Source organism: Halichoerus grypus, chromosome 5 (assembly GCF_964656455.1).
Source record: "Halichoerus grypus chromosome 5, mHalGry1.hap1.1, whole genome shotgun sequence".
Classification (NCBI taxonomy): domain Eukaryota; kingdom Metazoa; phylum Chordata; class Mammalia; order Carnivora; family Phocidae; genus Halichoerus; species Halichoerus grypus.
The window spans coordinates 9,192,172-9,211,335 of record NC_135716.1 but is presented as its reverse complement, the minus strand read 5'-3'; the positions used below and the strand labels follow the sequence as shown (position 1 = coordinate 9,211,335).

General features: G+C 48.2%; 1 protein-coding gene across 1 annotated transcript in view; it reads left to right on the top strand.

Moving 5' to 3' along the window:
* LOC118534997 (thyroglobulin) overlaps positions 1 to 19,164 on the top strand; it is a 104,993-nt gene that overhangs the window by 2,863 nt on the left and 82,966 nt on the right. Inside the window, exons 3-6 of the mRNA XM_036091135.2 lie at positions 1,388 to 1,612; positions 8,593 to 8,742; positions 13,232 to 13,402; positions 18,991 to 19,107. Coding sequence (XP_035947028.2) covers positions 1,388 to 1,612; positions 8,593 to 8,742; positions 13,232 to 13,402; positions 18,991 to 19,107 — 663 coding nt within the window. The remainder of the gene's footprint in view (positions 1 to 1,387; positions 1,613 to 8,592; positions 8,743 to 13,231; positions 13,403 to 18,990; positions 19,108 to 19,164) is intronic.

The window sequence follows — 19,164 nt, the reverse complement described above, 5'->3', positions numbered from 1 at the left end:
CATCTGTCAGTTGGAGCCAGTGATGCCTATAATGCTTTCCCATGAGGCTCTAGCGAGAGAATTATGCCCTGGCCCTCGGAGGAGCCAATTATTAAAAAGTATATAAAAATCAATAGCGTCCTGCTCGTAACTTACGAGACTCAAATAATATCACCCAGTTGCACTTCTATGGAGAGCTTCTAATTCTTCTCTTGGTTTTCTGGGCACAGATGGGGAGACAGTGGGCAGAAGGGGAAGGTGGGGGTTGGCGGATCTGAATTGGTTTATAGTTTATGTTCTGCACACTTGCAATGAGAAAACATCTCGGACCACTTACGCTATTTAAGCTCATTATTACACTGTGTCAAGCGGGGCAGGTGGGGGATGAATTGAGAGAGTAGAAGGATCCAAGAAGGAGGAGCAGAGTGGACTGTGTGGTAGTGCTGTGAGCCAGTGTAGATATAATCCGTATTGCTGACCAGGGGGTGGGGAGCCCCCTTTGCTCCCCTACCATCCAGTGGCCAAATACCCAGGGTCAACGCTGGCTGCAGCTTGACCTTTGTTCTACAAAGGGGAAGCTTCTGGAAAATGCTGCCAGAGTGTGACCCCGGGAGGCAGACTGAGTCTCTGTCATTGTGCAGTCCTCGTGGCAATTATATTCCCCTAACAGCATTAGGAATCAGGGGTCCTTCTTCCTCTCGAAAGAGCTTGGAAGATTTAGGTATGTTTGAAGCTGCAAAAGGAGGAGATGTTTATTCCTGGGGTCCGTGCTGACGACTGTGGTTTCAGGCCCTGGGCTGGCTTGACGGAGTCTGCTGTAGCGTGAATGCTCATTGCGTGCGGGAATCTGTCCCAGCTCCAGATGTGACACCCTTCTGCTCTCTTCCTAGGAAATACTTAGGGATCAGCAGCTGGAGGCCTCTTCAGTGTTTAACTAACTGCTGAGTGGAAGGTTGCGTTGCCTCCTGGAGACGAGGCCTTCTCTTTGAGTGGTCCCAGCATACACATTGTTCTTATAATCTTCACCAACTATAAGAGAGGCATTGCCAGCCCCGTTTTGCAGATGGGGAGATGGAGGCTCAGAGATCGTAGCTTGCCAAAGGTTGGGACACCTTACATTAGTGACTGAAGACACAATATCTTGTACTAATGGGGATCATATTGATGCCACAGAAATGATAGGATCCAGAGACCTGGGTTGAAGTCCTAGTCATGTTTCTGCATCCTGTGTAAGCTTGGGCCAATCTGTCCCCTTCTATAGGCCTCAGTTTCTCCCTCTAAAATGAGAAACCAGGCAATGCTTACAACTGCTTTCTGTGCGGCCATTCTAGGTGGCTCTGTCCCTTGGTCTCCCCCGGCCCTTGCAGAGAACAGCGGTGACATTTCTGCCTCATCCTGTGTCTTACAGAGGAGGCCTTAGTTGGCAAGGATCTCATTGGACGCTTCACAGATCTGATCCAGAGTGGAGGGTTCCAGCTTCTTCTGGATTCCAAGACATTCCCTGCAGACACCTCCATCTACTTCCTTCAAGGAGACCGCTTTGGCACCTCTCCCAGGACATGGTTTGGGTGCTTGGAAGGATTCCGCCAAGTCTTGGCTACCAGTGATGCCACTCAGGACGCGTTGGGGTGCGGTAGGTCCACCCCCTCCCCTGGGACTGCTGGTTTCAGACACGTGAGGCTGTGGAAAAGGCCACCAGAGCACTGGAGACAGGTCACTCTGCCCATACAGAGTGGGGGATCACTCATTTGGCTGTTCGGCTAAAGCCTTTCAATCATCCGCCATGCCTGGGCGTGTGGTCATCACCCCATCAGGCAGTAGCTGAGACCAGAGGCATAGGCGACATGACAGAAGTGACCCTTCTTCTTACTTCTTGTCAGACTTGGACCTTGGGGTCTGGGCTGTGCTGTCTTTGTGGAGAAGGCTGATGTCCGCCCTGTATGTCTGCCGACATCCTTAGTCTGGTTATGGCAATGTGTTGCTCATCACCATGTCCAAATGGCCATTGATCAGCCCAGGGCTTCACCACTCAGAGGAGGTGACTCCTGGCAAAGGTTAACTGGAGCTGTCCTTCCTTGCCCTTCCCCTATGTAGCTTTGGAAGCAGTTTCCTCAAGAACGCAGCTGCAGATTTCTTGAATGGCAGTGGCATGAGTCTCCTTGGCCACCGTCACAGGTCACCACAAACTCTGTGTCCTAAGACAATCCACATTTATCATCACCCAGCTCTGTAGGGTTGAATTCCTAGTCGGGTCTCATGGGGCTAAAACCATGGTGTCAACAGGGCTGTGTTCATACCAGAGGGGATCTGTTTCCTTGACTTTTCCAGGGTCTAGACGTTGCCCATATGTCTTGGCTCATGGCTTCCTTCCTTCATCTTTGAGGCTGAAGGCCATAGCTCTCTGGACACTCCCATGGTCACAGCTCCTTCAGACTCTGTCTTACCCTTCCCAGGACCCTGGTGGTCACACATAGCTGGGCAATCCAGGACACTGTCCCTATCTTCGGGTCAGCTGGTTAGACCCAATTTCCCTTTGCCATGTAACCTACCATGTTTGTGGCTCCCATGAATCAGGAGTGGCCGTCTTTTCTGTGTCCTACTTCCAAGGGCTCGTGTCGAGAAGCCTTCCTCCCCTGTGGCACGAGACAGAGGAGCATTGTTGCTGAGCTGCAGAAAGGGAAGATATTTCTCGGTTATTTATTTTTCCATTATTTATATTGGTTGCAGCACAAGAACTACATGGCCTTTCCTCTTGTGAAATCCAGGCCAAGTCCTAAACTCCATGTTGGATTTAAGATGCAGCTGAATCTTAACACAGAAACCCAGAAATGCACCCACCGCCCCACTGCCCGCTAATATTTACAGAGAATTTTGCAGTCTATAATGCACTTTCACAAATATTTACCACTCACGATGTGCCCTGGTGGCACGTCATTCACCCATTTAACAGATGAGGAGGTTGAAGCTCAGATGAAATGAAATAATGCATCCGTCATGTCCAGATCAGGGCTGACTCAAAGGAGGGACTCAGGTTCATGAAACCAATCATCTGGGGGTGCATAACCCAAGGTCCTCTGGGACCAGGGCTCATGCTCTTTCTACCTCACAGAGATGCCCAAATAAAAAGGATAAAAAGTAGGAGCAGGAGTGGAAGGTGCCACCTGCCAGAGTGGGGTGAAACAGGGTCAGAGTGATGGAGGTGTTCAGAACACCCACCACTGTGTTCTTATACTTACTGGGAAGAGCCCTGGGCTCTCCTGCCATGTGTGTGTGTGTGTGTGTGTGTGTGTGTGTGTGTGTGTGTGTGTATGTGTGTTGGGGAAGGGTGGTGTATTGGGGGGGTGTATTTGGAGGAGCAGTGGCAAGAATCTGCTTTATAGTCACCCCAGGTAGTGTAGAAAGGGGGTTCAGGATCCCCACCTGAGTGCACGCCCTGGAGCGTGGAGCCCAGAGGAGGAGGGGCAGGAAAGGGAGACAGGTGCTGGTCAGGGGCCAGGTGAGAGACCATTTACTGGCTCTGCCTTTGCATTTCCTCCCATGGCCTAGCTCCTGCATATAAAATCAAGTGCTGGTCCAGAAATCTGATCCTGAGTTTCTTTCTAGGGAATTTCATTGCTGATTAGATTATTATTTCATGTCTAACAAGATGGGTATCCCAGCTTGACAGGGAAGAGGGAGGGAGAAGCTGAGCTAGGAGCACAACAGTATTGGCCAAAGGATGGTAAGCGGTAGGAGCACTGGTGGCCAGAACTCAGGGTGGCAGGGCTTCAGAGTGAGTGGGAATCATAGGGTGGCCTGGAAATGGGACTGAGTAAAAGGTTTTGCCTGGGCTGCACTTGCTGCAGGACAAGAGTTGGCAAGCTTGTTCCACAAAGGGCCAGAATGCAAGTGTTTTCGGCTTTGTAGACCATACAGTTTTTGTCTCAGTGACTTAACTCACCCATTGTAGGGAGAAGAGCATGGCTGTGTTCTAATAAAACTTTATTTGCCAAGCAGAAGGTGAGTTGCATTTGGCCCATGGGCTGGAATTTGCTAATCCTAGCTCTAGACAAACCTACATTCTATTTTTCAGCTGCTGGAGTTTTTTATTGACTCAAAAGAATCTTGGATCATGCCATTCAGCCCTATGTCCTTACTCCAAATAGTTAGAAAGGTCTGGAATGGAATTCACAAAAGCAGCACCGAAAGCTCTGGATTTTCTCCAGTGTCAATGATAATATCTATTTGTTATTGAGTTTCTAATATGTTCTGGGCCTTACTAGCATTTCTCTGGTCCAGAGGGTCAGGTATCATTAATCCCATAGTATGGATGAGGGAGCCAGGGACATATAGTTAAGAGTATTAGGAAGCTGCTCTTGGAAGCCAGGTGGGTTTAAGTCCTCGCTCCAGCGCCTTCTCAATGTGGGTTCTTGGGACACTGCTTATCCTCACTAAGCATAATCTGAAAAATAGGGATAATAATATCTATTTCATGGAGGTCGTGGTTTGCACAGCATCGTGTAATCAATGCACGTGTATCCCTTCACATGTGGTGAACTCTCCACAAATGGCCTTGTTGATTGGCCATGCTGGGATCCAAACTCAGCTCTGCTGATTCCAGATGCTTTGTCCTCAGCATCACATATCACTCTTCTCAACAAGGGGGTTCTTAGTGAAATCATGCCCTTGGATTCTTGTATCTATTCTTATTGGCTCTTTTTTCCTTCTGAGGCACATCTGGAACACCGCTGCGAGGCTACAAGCAGAGCATTGTCCTGTGGAGATGAAGTAGGGTTTCTGTGTGTCATCTCAGGGGGGCTAATCTGTATGATCCCCCTGGGAGGGCAGTGACTCAGGGGTGAGTGGGAATGTAAGCATTTGGCATGGCAGCTTCCATCCAGGGAATGGGGAGCGCAGGGAGGTAGGCGCTTTGTTTGCAGCTTTGAAGGGGTCAGTTATGTTCACCCTCTCGCCTCAAGGCCAACCATGTGGCTTCCCTTCAGAATGACCTGCTGGCAGCCTTCATACCAGTTCGGTCCATTAAGAATCTCAGAGAAATTGTCTGGATTTCCCATTTTCCATTCTGGACAGCGTTAACTTTCACTCATTCACTACAAGTTCTTATAACAGAGCTAGTTCTCTATGGTTTTGTTTTTTTTTTTTTTTCCCCAAAGTAAGATGTTACATCTCGTTTCCTCCCTCCTCCCTTCCTTCCTCTTCCTTCCTTCTTCCCATCTATGTGTGTAGCCATCCATCCAAGCCTTCAAAGCATAATTATGCGTTAAACACCAGGTTACATACTTAGGCAGGCCAAGGTCATAGCTCCGCTTTCAAAGAACTCACAGTCTGGTTGGGGAAGAGGTAAATGAGAAGCCAGCTAAATGTCAATGTCAAAGCCTTTGACATCGCGGTCAGGGTGGTCAGGGAAGGCTTGCTGGGGTAGCAGGGTCGGTATGAAGTCTTGAAAGGCACTTTGGAATCGCTGCTCAGGTAAGAACAGACAAGAAGTGGTGTGTGTGTGTGTGTGTGTGTGCGCACATGCATGCGTGTACCCATGCTGAGGGTTCTACAGTGCTGAAGGGCATTCCGGAAGTGGAGATGGGTGCAGGGAGTCATGAAGGTGTGGCTGTAGGGGGACGGTGCAGGTGGCTTATATGGAGAGTGGGGTGTGTGGGGATATGGCAGGAGGTGGGCCCAGAGAGATAGGCCTGGGGTCCGCCAGGGGTGGCCTGCTGGGGGTCCCGGGGGAGGATTTCACGTTGGAGGGTGACAGGACTGGGTATGGGGTTGAGCAGAGCAGGCTGAGGAGTGAAGGACTCTTATCCTTCCTCACAGGTGTTTTTCTTCAGCAGAGACATGTCTGTCATTGTTGGGGGCCCATGGGGACGGGTTGTCAGGAGGGATAGCATGACCTGGAAGTTTTGTGATGCTCTTAAACTCAAATCGGCCAAATTATCTCATTATGTGAAGGAGAGAATTGAGACCAAAGGGGTGTCTGATGAGTTTGTGGAGGGAGTTAATTGATGGATAAGTGCCAACCTGTTGCTGTGGACAGAGGGGGTCTTTGAGAGCCAACACCTGCCAGCGGAGGGGTGAGGATACCGAGCCTCTGCCTCCTGCTGACTTACACAGGGTTCCCGTGGGTGGAGAGGCTTTGACAGCACAGCAGAGAGAAACAGGACACGGGTTCCTGGCGCATAGTCTCGAGGCCTACGAATTACTGAGCTTGTGACAAAAGTTAGTCCCGCTCTCTTCTTCGGCCCCTCCACCCTTCAGCCCTTCCACACATTGGGTTTGGAAGCAGGACACCTCGAGCTGGCGGAAAAGGCTTTGTTTTCCTTCAGCAATGAATTTGGAGACTACTTGAAAAAATAGTCACAGTCCTGGGGTTAAAATACTCGAGATGATCAGCGACCTGACTCATAGGAGTAATGAAACCCCACTCTTTGAGGGAGGGTATTAATTCCTCAGGGCAGATCGGAAAACACATCGCTCAGTTTCCAAGCTGTGCTCAAGTTTCTGATTTACTCAGACGTGCCAAGTGCGTGTGCACACTCAGGTAGCGGTGGTTAAATCAACAGTGGCTCCCCGTCCCACACGTCCATGCTTGCTTCTTTGTCAAGGGAAGGTGGTTGCACGGGTGGAAGGAGAGAAGGCTTTGGTTTGCAGGGAATGGGGCTCACATTCCACCTCTTTCACCTCACCTCCTGGTCCGCCTTGACTTTGAGCTCCGGCTGTCTCCAGTCTAGAAAGAAGATGGTACCTTCCTCATAGGACCTTGAGATGACACACTGAAACAGTGTGGCACCATGCTTGCCATAGCCTCTAATTCCCCTTCCCCCCTGCCCTTTGCAGAAGAGCCTACCAGGGAGTCATGCATGCATGTCCCAAGGCTCAGCATCCTCATCTGCGAAATGAGGTGAAAATACTAACTCACGGTCATGCTGTGGTCATGTCCACGAAGCACACAGCAGGGTGCCAGGCACAGAGAAAGTGTCCTAAGAGTGGACAAGCTTCCAGCCCCCACCTTCACTGGGGAACAGCTCACTTCTTCTGGAAGTCATTTGGCAATCTCTTGGGAACACAACCCAGCACCAAGAAAGAAAGCAGAAAGAACCTCCTTTTCCCTCCCCTTCTCTGAGCCCTTAGACTCAGTGTGGGCCAAGTTCATGTACTTTTCTCAGAGCAGAGCTCCCGGAACCTAACTTGGAACTCTTATGAGATAGGCATCTCTCCAGTTGGAGTTTCTGGTTTCTCAGCCCATGTCATATTAGAGGAAGCAAATTAGGAAAGACTGGGTGTCAGAGGGACAGAAAGCTCCGAGAATCTGCAGATTAACAAGGTAGCACCGGGAGGCGAGGGGTGAGGCCAGTGAGGCATCTAGTGGGCAAGATGCCCGGAGGCCTCACTCTCAGGGTCACACTTGGTATTTCTGAGTAAATCAGAAACCCAACAACCCAACAGTGAAGGCCTCCATAAATCCTGAGCCCCGGGCATCTCACTTCACCATGGTCCCAGATCTGAGCAACACCATTGATGACCAACCAATAGGGAGAGGCCACATGAGTCAGAGGTGATGGTGCTAAATTGTTGAGATTGTCTAGTTTGGACAGAATGGGTATTGAGGCTGGCTCCAAGGAAGGACTCCCTCAAGTATAAAAATAATACTGGGTGGGGGGATGGGTTAAGTAGATGATGGGGATTAAGGAGTGCACGTGTCGTGATGAGCCCCGGGTGATGCAGGAATTAGCTGAATCACAATACTGTACACCTGAAACGAATATAACACTGAATGTTAACTAACTGGAATTAAAATACAAACTTAAAAAATTATGACCATTTGCTGAGCACACATAAGAGTCTGGCATGATGACCTGTGCCTCTTGTATATCCTCACTGCATTCCCATGGGATGGTATTATTACCACTGCATTCCCATGGGAGGAGAAAATGGCGCCTCCAAGAAGTCTGAAGTCATTTAGGTATAGTGGGGAGAGGGACTTGAGCCAGTCTGGCTGACCCTAAAGTTTGTTCCCCCAGCTGGGCTCTGCCATGCCCCTCACTTACGGCAGCGTTCCCATGGTGACCGAGGGACAGACCCTCATTTTTCAGGTTGTTCTCCAACCTTGTCTCATGCCATTCTTCCCTTTGTCTATTAAGCTCTATCTTCATAGCTGGCTTTCTCTGGCTTTTTCCTTTCCATTCCTTAAATAATCCAAACTCATTCCTACCCCAGGACTTTTGTCCTTGCCGTTCCCTCTGCTTGGAATTCTCCTCGCCTAGCTCTTTGCCTGGGGTGCTCCCCACCATTCGGTGTTACGTGTCACCTTTCAGAGGGCTTCCTCACTAACATGCTGTCCTCTCCTGCCTCACTTTACCCATATCTGAAGTTCTGTCTGACACCCCTTATCCTACTTGCTTGTGAGCTCCTGCAGAGCAGGAACCTTGTCTACAGTTCCCACAGCTTAGCCTTGATTGTGGGAGCCTGGCGTGTAGCAGATTCTCAGTGGGTACTGGTTAAGTGAATGAGCTCTTGTGCTACTGTTGGGATTTAGCATAACCTGTGTGTTCTGAGGTTACAACTACAAAGCAAGAGTCTTCTCTTTAACATCATTTTTCTGTTTATCTTTTCTAGTTAAATGTCCTGAAGGAAGCTATTTTCAGAAGGAGATTTGTATTCCCTGTCCTGTTGGATTCTACCAAGAACAGGCAGGGAGCATGGCCTGCGTCCCATGTCCCATGGGCAGAACGACCATTTCCCCTGGAGCTTTCAGCCACATGCACTGTAAGTTCTGCAGGGTCCTGGTGTGAAAGAGAAACTCTACAATGCAATGGGGACACAGCAGAGTGGCTCAACCTCAGAACTATTGAAATTTGGGGGCAGAACATTCCTTTTGGGGACTGCCCCATGCATGGCAGGATGTTTATTTAGCGACACCACTAACCCTTACCTATTACATGTCAGTAGCACACCCTCCCCCCAAGTTGTAACAATCAAACTTTTCTCCAGACATTGCTGAGTGTCTCTTCGGTGGGGCACATGATTGCCCACTATGGAGAACCATTGGTTAGAGAGCAAAATAATCGAAGGGGCCCAACCTCTGAATGCCTATGCTCTGCCAGGATCTAGGCCAGACGTTTTTACCTATGTTAGCTCATTAAATCCTATCAAACCCCCTTCTGTGTAAATATCATTAGCCCAACTTTTACAGATAAGAAGGCTAAGGCTCAGAGAAGTAATTTAACCAAAGTCACTCAACTAGTAGGTGACGTAGCTGGTCTTTGTTTGATCTTGGCATAGTCTGATTCTGAAACTTCTGATTTTTGTAAGTCAACTTTATCAGATTGAGAAATGGAAGATATTTTCCACCCACAGTCATTACAAGTATATAGCTCATATTCCCTTTCTGGCCCGATAAATTTGTCAGGACGGAGTGTACCTGTGGCCTTCCCCTATGTCATGTGATTTCACTTGGCCTACTTACTTGATAGTCACCTGGGTATTGTTGGGTTTTTCCTAGCAAGGACCCACCACTTGACTTGTTGTGTACATCTTTCCATGTCAGTCTGAAATCATGTTAAGGTGAAGCAAACCATCAATGCTTTAAATCTGAATAGATTTTAGAATTTTAAAATAATTCATCCAAAGAGATCAGGTCACCTTCTCTGGTAAGTTTCCTTAGGAGAGCAGTGGTAAGAGTGTGATAATTCTAAGAAAGCCAAAGGGATTTCATAGGCCAGGAGTCTGATACTCCTGGAGATTAAACTCTTCGCCAGGAATGCAGAGTGTCCCTGACATCTAGACGCGACCCTCAGCTTGCACACATTGATTCAGTCACAGGTTTGAGATGCCTTGCAGTGTTACCACACTGCTGGAGGAAAGCTTTTTTTTTTTTTTTTTTTTTTTAAAGATTTTATTTATTTGAGAGAGGAGAGAGAAAACATGAGCAGGGGGAGGAGCAGAGAGAGAGAGGGACAAACAGACTCCACGCTGAGCCCAACGTGGGGCTCGATCCCATTACCCTGAGATCGTGACCTGAGCCAAAGTCAGACACTTAACTGACTCAGCCACCCGGGTGCCCCAGAGGAATGCTTTCTTAAAAAGGGATCAATGCAAAGTACTGATCCTTGTTTCTGGGGTGGCCGTGGGGGGGTGCTACAGAAATGTCAGGGACCCAAGGGGGAGCCTGAGGCTTGGCACCAGCCAGACCCAGACTGTTCCCCCCCTTTCCTACTGGCACTGTGACTGACGCCATGCTTCGTTCCTTCTCTGAACCTCAACTTCCTTATCTATTAGATGGGGCCAATGATACCTCACTCATAGGATGGTTATGATGCATGTCTTAATCAGGTCAGGCTGCTACATACAAATTACCATAGACGGGGTCGCTTCAGCAATAGATGTTTATGTCTCATCATTCTGGAGGCAGGAAGTCCAAGATCAGGGCGCTGGTATGGTCAGGTTCTTGGTGAGGGCCCTCTTCCTGGCTATGTCTTCATGCGGCCTTTCCTTGGTGTGTGCATAGAATGAAGGATCTCCTCCTGTGTCTTTCTCTTTTCATAAGGGCACGGATCCCATCATGGGGACCCACCCTTGTGACCTCTTCTAAACCTAATTACCAGGGTCCTACCTCCAAATGCCATCACATTGAGGGTTAAGGCTTCAACATCTGAATTTGGGGGGACACACACATTTAGTCCACAACAAAGTGGAATCCATTAAAATATTTAAGGTGAGCCATACGTATCATCCCCATCCCGCTTTGGGGGTGAGCTCTGATTGTATCTCCATGCAGAAGTGGAAGGCTGTCATATCATCACCACTCTCCTGGGTATCCTCCTTGAGTAACAGAATAGATTTCAGTGGATGAGTCTCCAGGGTCAGGGGTAGAGTCTACACTCTGGGTATGTATGTATCTAAGAACATCTCCATGACTCATTAATACCACCATTCTGCCTGTTGTCTTGCCTGATCTGTGTTCTTAGACGGAATCATATGAAAGAGAAGCATGAAGCAGGAGGGTCTGCCAAGTTCTAAGTGATATCAAGTGATTATAGGATTTCCTTGGTTTCTTTTTGGTGTTAGGCTAGCTCTTAGAATCTCAATTCCTCTACATAGCTGATACCCACCTTACTCTTCTCACCCACAAATACTTTCCTCCTCTGTTTCCTAACCTTGCAAGTCTACTGGATGATTTTGGAGGTTCTGTTGATAACTGAGTAGCAATTTATTTGTTCATTTGTTTGCTTATTGATGCTTAAATTCACATATAGCATGCGTGGCGTGCAAAACATCCTATTTAAAAAGTGGCCTTTGTAATCTCCCCACCAAAAAGTTGTAATTAATCAATGGTTAGTTGTATAACTAATAGTCTTAAAATAGAGAAAACTAGATGTTCTCAAGTCCTGGGCTGCATGAAAGAACATTTTCTACCTACTTCCCAGCCTGGAGAGCCAAGTCAAGGTATTCTCTTTTGATATCATTCATCAAAAATGTATTAAGTACCTTTTTTGTGCTAAGTTTTTATTGGATGTATGAAATAAGTAGAGACAAATTCCCTGACCTCAGGGAGTTTAGAGTCTGAAAGGAAAAGAAGACATGTAAGTATAGAGATAGAATGTGTGTAATTACTAATATAATGGAGATGATTGTTTTATAGCAGCTAGCACCAGGTCTTGAAGGACAAGTGCAGACTAAACGCGGGGCAGGTGGAGAAGAGAGACATCTGGGCAGAAGAAATAGCTTAAGCACAGGAATAGAGTTACTTTTCCGTGGATTCAGCTAGTATTTATTGATTTTTTTTTTTTTTTTGAGAAGGGTGTTTCTGGACCCAATTCCTCTGTGTGTGTGTGTGTGTGTGTGTGTGTGTGTGTGTGTGTAGGAGGGGTTTCCCCACATGAACCACAAGCAATTTGGACACTATCCTCTCAGAGATAGTACCAGATCCCACAGGTTGAGGGCTCAGTCCTATTAGACCGACGCCACCATCCCCATCCTGTACCCAGTCGAAAGCCCAGGCTACTACCTGTGCTTCTGATGGATAAGCTATAAGCTGGAAGCTCCACCGATCCCCCCTCCCACTGAGGCGCGGCTCATAAGTCCAGATTCTTATCTGTATTTCCCACCAACTGGCTATAAAGCCGAGGTTCCCACTGCCTCCTCCTTGGGTGTGATTAATTTGCCAGAGCGGCTCACAGAACTCACAGAAATGTCTTAACTCAATAGATTGCCAGTTTATGATAACAGGATAGAGCTCAGAAACAGGCAGGTAAGAGATGCCCGGGGCCTCTCAAGGCGCATTGCTCTCCCCACTTCTCCACACGTTCACCAACCTGGAACCTCTCAGAAACCCATTCTTTTGCGGTTTTATGGACATTTCATTACATAGGCAAGCTTATTGAATCACTGGCCATTGGTGATCGGAGGTCAGGGAGAGGGACTGAAAGTTTCAATGTTCTGATCACATGGGTGGTTGTCTTGGCAACCAGCCCCCATCCTTAAGAGCAGTCCCAAAGTGACCTCTATAATGTGACAAAAGACACCTTTATGGCTTTCACCACTTCGGAAATGCCAGGAGTTTTCAGGGGCTGGGTGCCAGAAATGAAAGGAAGCCAAATATATATTTCTTATTATAAATCACAGTATCACAGTGGGGGTAACTTGTATTATGTGTCAGACACTGAGCGAGACCCTGGGATCCATTAGGGAGCAAAACCAGATCAGGTCCCTGCCGGCTTGGAGCTTCTCCGGAGGGGGAGGCGGGCAGGTGTCAAACCATGCATTCACACAGACAAATGGAAATAAAAACCGTGCTGCAGCAATGAGGAGAGGTGTGGATGGATGGGAGTGTAACGGTCGGACGTTGGCGTCTCGGGGCTTTCCTGGAGGAAGCAGGGATTGCGTCAAGCGCTGATGAGTGGTGAAGGGTTAACTCATTGAAGACCGAGGAGAGCGAGCACCAGGACGTGGAACTGTATGAACAGAGCCTGTGTCTGAGATCCGGTGCATCCGAGAAGGAGCGCTCTGGGCACTGTGGAAGCCCCGGGGGCCGTTAGATGCATGCAGCCAGATCTCAGGGTTTAGTGGCCCCACAGGGGGCCTGGACATCATCCTTTGACCAAAGGGCGGGAATGCTGATGAGTTTGAAGCTGGAGAGTGTCTGGGTGAGACCTGTGACTTGCACATAGGATGTCAACAATGGGCACCCTGGGAACCCCGAGGGGAGGGGTCCCGGAAGCACATCAGTGACGGTGTCTCTGTGTCTCGGTTGCAGGTGTCACTGAATGTCAGAGGAGTGAGGCGGGCCTGCGCTGTGACCAGGACGGCCAGTACCGAGCCAGCCAGAGGGACAGGGACAGCGGGAAGGCCTTCTGCGTGGACGGCGAGGGGCGGAGGCTGCTGTGGTCAGAGACGGAGTCCCCCCTCTCTGACTCCCAGTGTCTGAGTAGGTGCTGGAGGTGAAGTCGGCCACATGACTGGGGAGAGGGCACAGGCTCTCGGGGGCTTTCTAGAAGGGGAGAGACCTGTGAGCTGCATTTGTCTCCGACTTTTTATTGTGGAAATTTTTAATCTACGTAGGAGTTGAAAGTGGGATGAACAAGTAACCTGACCCCTAGATCCAAAAATTGTTAGCATTTCCTTTTTCTTTCTCTCTCTCTCTCTCTCTCTCTTTTATTTTTGGTCTTTGGAAAGTAAATTTCAGACATCAGGAAACTTCATTCCCAAATACTTCAGTGTGTATGAGATGTGAATTTAAAAATAATTAACGAGTTGAGTATCCCTTTCTTGTGGGCAGTGTGCCTCTGATAAGCTGGTCAGCTTTTCTCTCTCAATTGGATGTTGTGGGAAGACTTGAATGTCAGTCCTGGTTCTATAACTTACTTACTGGGTGACCCAGAACCAGTCGCTCAACTTCTCTGATCCTCAGTCACCCCAGCAGCCTCCTAACCCTGTAAGGGCCAATGCCATCCTCTGAGGACAGTGAGGATTCATTGAACACCACCCTGTACTGGGCAGAGCTATTCACTGAAATGATGGGTGGGAAAGCCCTGGGTGAACCGACACTTGACCTAGAATAGTAGGAGTGGGGTGAGAACTAGGGTGATCTCAATGGTGCCCTTTAGCAGCTCTGTAGTCTGAGCAAGCCACTGACCTTCAAGTTTCCTCACCTGTCAAATGGGGCTGTTCATGCCTGCCTTGCAGGGGAGTGGAGCGTGTTAGCAACGGCATGACTGAGAGAGGTAATAAACATGTCAGAATGATGAGAAGCCGCAGGAATATTAGCTGCCTGTTTCCTCCTCGGTGAAGCAAGGAGCAGGTGGAGGCAATCTGTAGGTTCCTCTCATCCTGACCTCTCCAAGTCTTCAGGGCTTTGCCCGACTGTCCCACAGTCACCTTCCTGCCTGAGGTCTGGCTGACCTTTGCACGACTGACCAGGCCGAGCCGGCGCCGGCCGCCCTAGGCTCTCAGATTTCCGTGTAAGGAGAGGGCCTGCTGTACTTGGGCCTACTACGTGCCAGGCCAGGCCCCAGGCCAGGCAGTCATGGGTGAGCTTCACAGTGGTTCTGAGGGGTAGATATTAGTATCCCCAATCATGTAGCTGAAGAAACTGAAGCAGAGAATGTCTGCATGGCTTACCTTCCTCACTAATCAGGACATAACATGCCTAGAATGTGAACTGGTGTGTATCCGACCCCCAAACCCATGCTTCCCATGACACCAACCTGCTTCTGCTTAGATTTATCTGCTTCCTTATGAAGCACACACCAGCACAGGTACACGCACACACACACACACACACACACACACACACACACGCACAGCCTACCTGCTCTCTAGGGAAGTGGGGCAGCTAATCACATACGACACCTGAGAAAATCCAAGTGAGCCATTTTCATTTTGCAAGGCTCAGAGTAATCATTCCCTTCTTCAGCAAAGCGCTAACGAGTCTCAAGAGGGTGTGTGCGCGTGCGTGTGTGCGTGCATGCCCCGTGGATACACTGCAAATCCAAGGGAAGTCTAATTCTTCTTTCCAGTATTCCTCTTCTTGGGCAGAAACAGCAATCGGGGCGTTAAAGCTTGAAGGCACTCGAGGCCACTGGGCAGGCTGACCTTAGGTGCCCTTCACCAGTGAGGGAGATGCTGGCCACAGTGGGGAGCAGGTGGCTGGGCCCTGGGGACTCCTGGCTATTCGGGGATCATCACCTAAATGCTTGCCTTTTAACTCCACTCCTCTCTGCTTCCCTCTGAATGAATGCCTCAGCGCCCAGGGTTGTACTCTGTACTTGGCAAAGCGTTTCAGGCTTTGTTCAGCCCTGTGCTCGTCCAGAGCAGAAAGGACAGCTTCATCAGTGGTCCAGAGTGTCTATGAGCAACACCCCAGCCTTGTCAACTCCGGTGATGCCTTCCCGAGGCTCTGGCTGACAAACAGCCTCCGGACTGGACCTCACAGTCTCTGGCTTCTTATGCAAAACTCAGAGTTGCTGGTTTCCCTCTCTGGATATTCAGGAGGATTTCCATGTTAAGAAGCTGGGTCCCACTGGGATGTCAGTAACCCCCTTCTTGGAATCCAATCGACTTAGCCTTTGAGAGGAGCTTCCTCTTTGGGAGTGGGACTGCACTCCTTTTTTTTTGAGGCCTTTGTCCTCCAGAAAAAGCCCAGGGTAGAGGTCAGCTGTATCACCTGGGGGTTGGGGGGTGGGATTTGCCTCCTTCCCACCCGCTGTGTCCAGACCTGAGTTTTCACCCATGGGCATTACTGCTGCAGCCCACCCTAGTCCTCCGGCTCCAGTGTGGGCCCCTCAACGATTTTTCTACGATGCTTCAGGACAATCATTCTACAACACAGTTCTGTTTCTGCAATGCCCCTTACCAGTCTTCAGTGGGCCTGTACTGCTCTCGGGATAAAGTAAAATCGCATACCTCACCCTCCTCTCTGGGTTCTAGCCTCCTTAGGTAATATGACCCCTTGGGGCTAGGATCCTATCTTACTTTTTGTTCTATCCCACGGTTGTTGGCGCTTGTCGGCGGAATGAATGAGTTGCTGTAATTATCTGGGCCTCTTCGAAATTATTTCCTAAAGGCCACCAGGGACGGAGAGGCTCCCACCACCCTAATTCCCGCAGCCAGTTTTATGGGCCCTGATAAGGAGGCAGATGTCCCCCCAGGGCGCCAAGGGACTCAGCACTTACTGGATTGCTATCGTGTACCAGCTTTTCTGTGCTCTTCAGTTTGATCCTCGCAACCACAAAACTGGGCTCTCAGAGATTGAAATGTGCATCAGGACTCAGAGCCGGTGAGGGGTGGTGGCGGGACTCACACGGTGAGCTGGTGCTCTTCCCCCCACCACGTGCTGCGTCCCTTTGTGGCGGTTCCCCCTTCATCTTCTCTATATCGCCGGTGGCAAACCCTTAGTTTACCCACAGAGTGAGTCGTTCACTCACTGACCTTGGCCGCTGGAAATATTGCAAGCTCATCTTCCTTTAATTCTACATCCAGTTTTCTATTTTTTTTTTTTTTAAAGATTTTATTTATTTATTTGAGAGAGAGAGACTGAGAGAGAGAGCACATGAGAGGGGGGAGGGTCGGGAGGGTCAGAGGGAGAAGCAGACTCCCTGCTGAGCAGGGAGCCCGATGCGGGACTCGATCCAGGGACTCCAGGATCATGACCTGAGCCGAAGGCAGTCGCTTAACCAACTGAGCCACCCAGGCGCCCTCTACATCCAGTTTTCTAATTCTGCTTCTTGCTGACCCATGCCCAAGACCTCATAGAGCATGTCAGATGCCCAGAGGTCTATGCTGGGATCTTCGTAATGTTTTCTCCAGGCTTTCTGGGGCTGCAATGATCTTGGCAGTCATTCATTCATTCTTCAGTGCATCCATCCAGTACACAGGAACCTAGTATCTCTGTCACTATGCCAGCTAGTGGGTGTTCAGATATTCTCAGAACATTGTCCTTGCCTGCCTTGGAAAGAGAAGGGCACATAAATAGCCATGATCAAATATGATTGTGCTCTCATGTGGACCCTCTATTCTTTCCCAAGACATTTGCAAATACCTGCTAAGTCAAAATGTGGCATGTGGAAATTGTACCACTAGACTGTAGAAATCTGCCAGCCAACGCAATATTCTATGGAATTATCAGCAATTCAGCACCTGGATTGTTTCTGTTCTGTTTGGCAATGAGCTTCCTCACAGAATGCTGCAACATGAAGATCTTCGTCACCAAGGTGTCTCTTTCGCGAGAACCAGCAGATTGTCTAACTGAAGTGCTAAACTGACTGCATTTTCAGCCTCTGGGAAGACTTCAGTTGGAAACTGAAAGACCTGTCAAATTTTGTTTAGTCTGCTACAAGGTTGTGAGCATCTGTCTATACCTGTTAAACTTTAGGGACAAAGGGCTGAATATAGCTTGGTGTCTGCTGGACTGGAGCCCTATAGTCTCCACAAACAAGATAGTAAGGGACATAAAAATAAAAAGAGAGACAGAGAGAGAGAGAAAGATGAGAACAGAAGAGTTGAGTGTGGGCTGAGCCCATGAACTTGGCAACTTCCGTGATCAACATGGAAGGAATCCCTAGTAAAATTATAATTTTTTTCTATATCAGAATTTGTGAAGGCTTAACGCATGCTATTTCTCTTGTATTAGCATCCTCTCTCCCAACTGTATCCCAGAAGGAATAAACTTTTTTCCTGCACTTATTATGAAAATGGAGAAGAGATTGCTTTGGGTGGTCTTGAACTTATTGACATGATAAAAACCAGTCTAGACACAAGTCTGTTTTACACAGCAATAGAGATGTATGAGAATGGGTGCTTAGGTGCATGCTTGCAGTTCTATCTGCAAAAAACTAATAGTGGTGTACTTTGGAGCTTGGTTTTTCATAGTTATTTGCAAACCACTGATGCCCCTGGGCATTTTTTTTGGTTTCAAAAATGAGTCTCATTCCTTGAGAGTTACCCGCAGTACTTTTCGCTTGGTGAGGAATGAGTTCCGAGTCTTATTGTCTTGAGATCTTACATTTATTTCTTTTCCCCCGTTTAGTTCCATAAGCATGTGTCTCTGTTATTCCTACCAGAGAAGAACTCAGACGTGTTGATGGTAGCTAGAGAAACAGATGCTGATATATCACTTAAACAAAGACTATTATGAAAATGCCTGAGCCACAGGACATGTCTCAGATTGACGTGAACCCACCTGTGCCTGTTTTATTTGTCTTTTAAAAGATAACTTATCCAACTTTTGCATCAACATGGATGGGACTGGAGGAGATTATGCTAAGTGAAATAAGTCAAGCAGAGAAAGTCAATTATCATATGGTTTCACTTATTTGTGGAACATAAGGAATGGCATGGAGGACATTAGGAGAAGGAAGAGAAAAATGAAGGGGGGGAATCAGAGGGGGAGATGAACCATGAGAGACTATGAACTCTGAGAAACAAACTGAGGGTTCTAGAGGGGAGGAGGGTGGGGTATGGGTTAGCCTTGTGATGGGTATTAAGGAGGGCACGTATTGCATGGAGCACTGGGTGTTATACGCAAACAATGAATCATGGAACACTACATCAAAAACTAATGATGTATTGTATGGTGACTAACATAACATAATTTAAAAAAAAAAGATAACTTATCTCTTTCCAGAAGGAAGCAAAAATTGCTTTATGGAAAGAAAATTTTCAATTTTCAATAAAATAATTGTAAGGTAATTAGCACTCGATCAGGACAAGAAAATATAAATTTGGATAGAAAATCCGTATCAATGAGAAAAAATGAGTTGTAAGGACTAACATAATATTAAATTTTCTCCTTACCTCCTGACCGTGAGGGAGCAGAAGGAGACATGATAACACGTAGCTTTCTGCATCAGATACGAAGTAGCGTGCTAGAACCATTTTCAAAGGGAATTCTTCTCCTGGGGACCTCTGTGCGACCAAGAGCTGGGAAGGCTTTTTTGACCTGGCACTTTTCCTGGCTTCTCTGTAGAGGCCCTCTGCCCTTTAGAGTCAAATTTGATCAATCTGCTTTCCTTTCAGTGATGCGGAAATTTGAGAAGGCTCCAGAATCTCAAGTGATCCTCAGTGCCAATGTCACTGTGGGGGGCAGGTCCAAAGTTCCTGGCTCTGAGTCCCCCCTGCTGCAGTGCTTCATAGGTAAGGGGTGGTGGGGAGATGGGCGCATGCGGAAATAGGCTCTGCTGACCTTGGCAT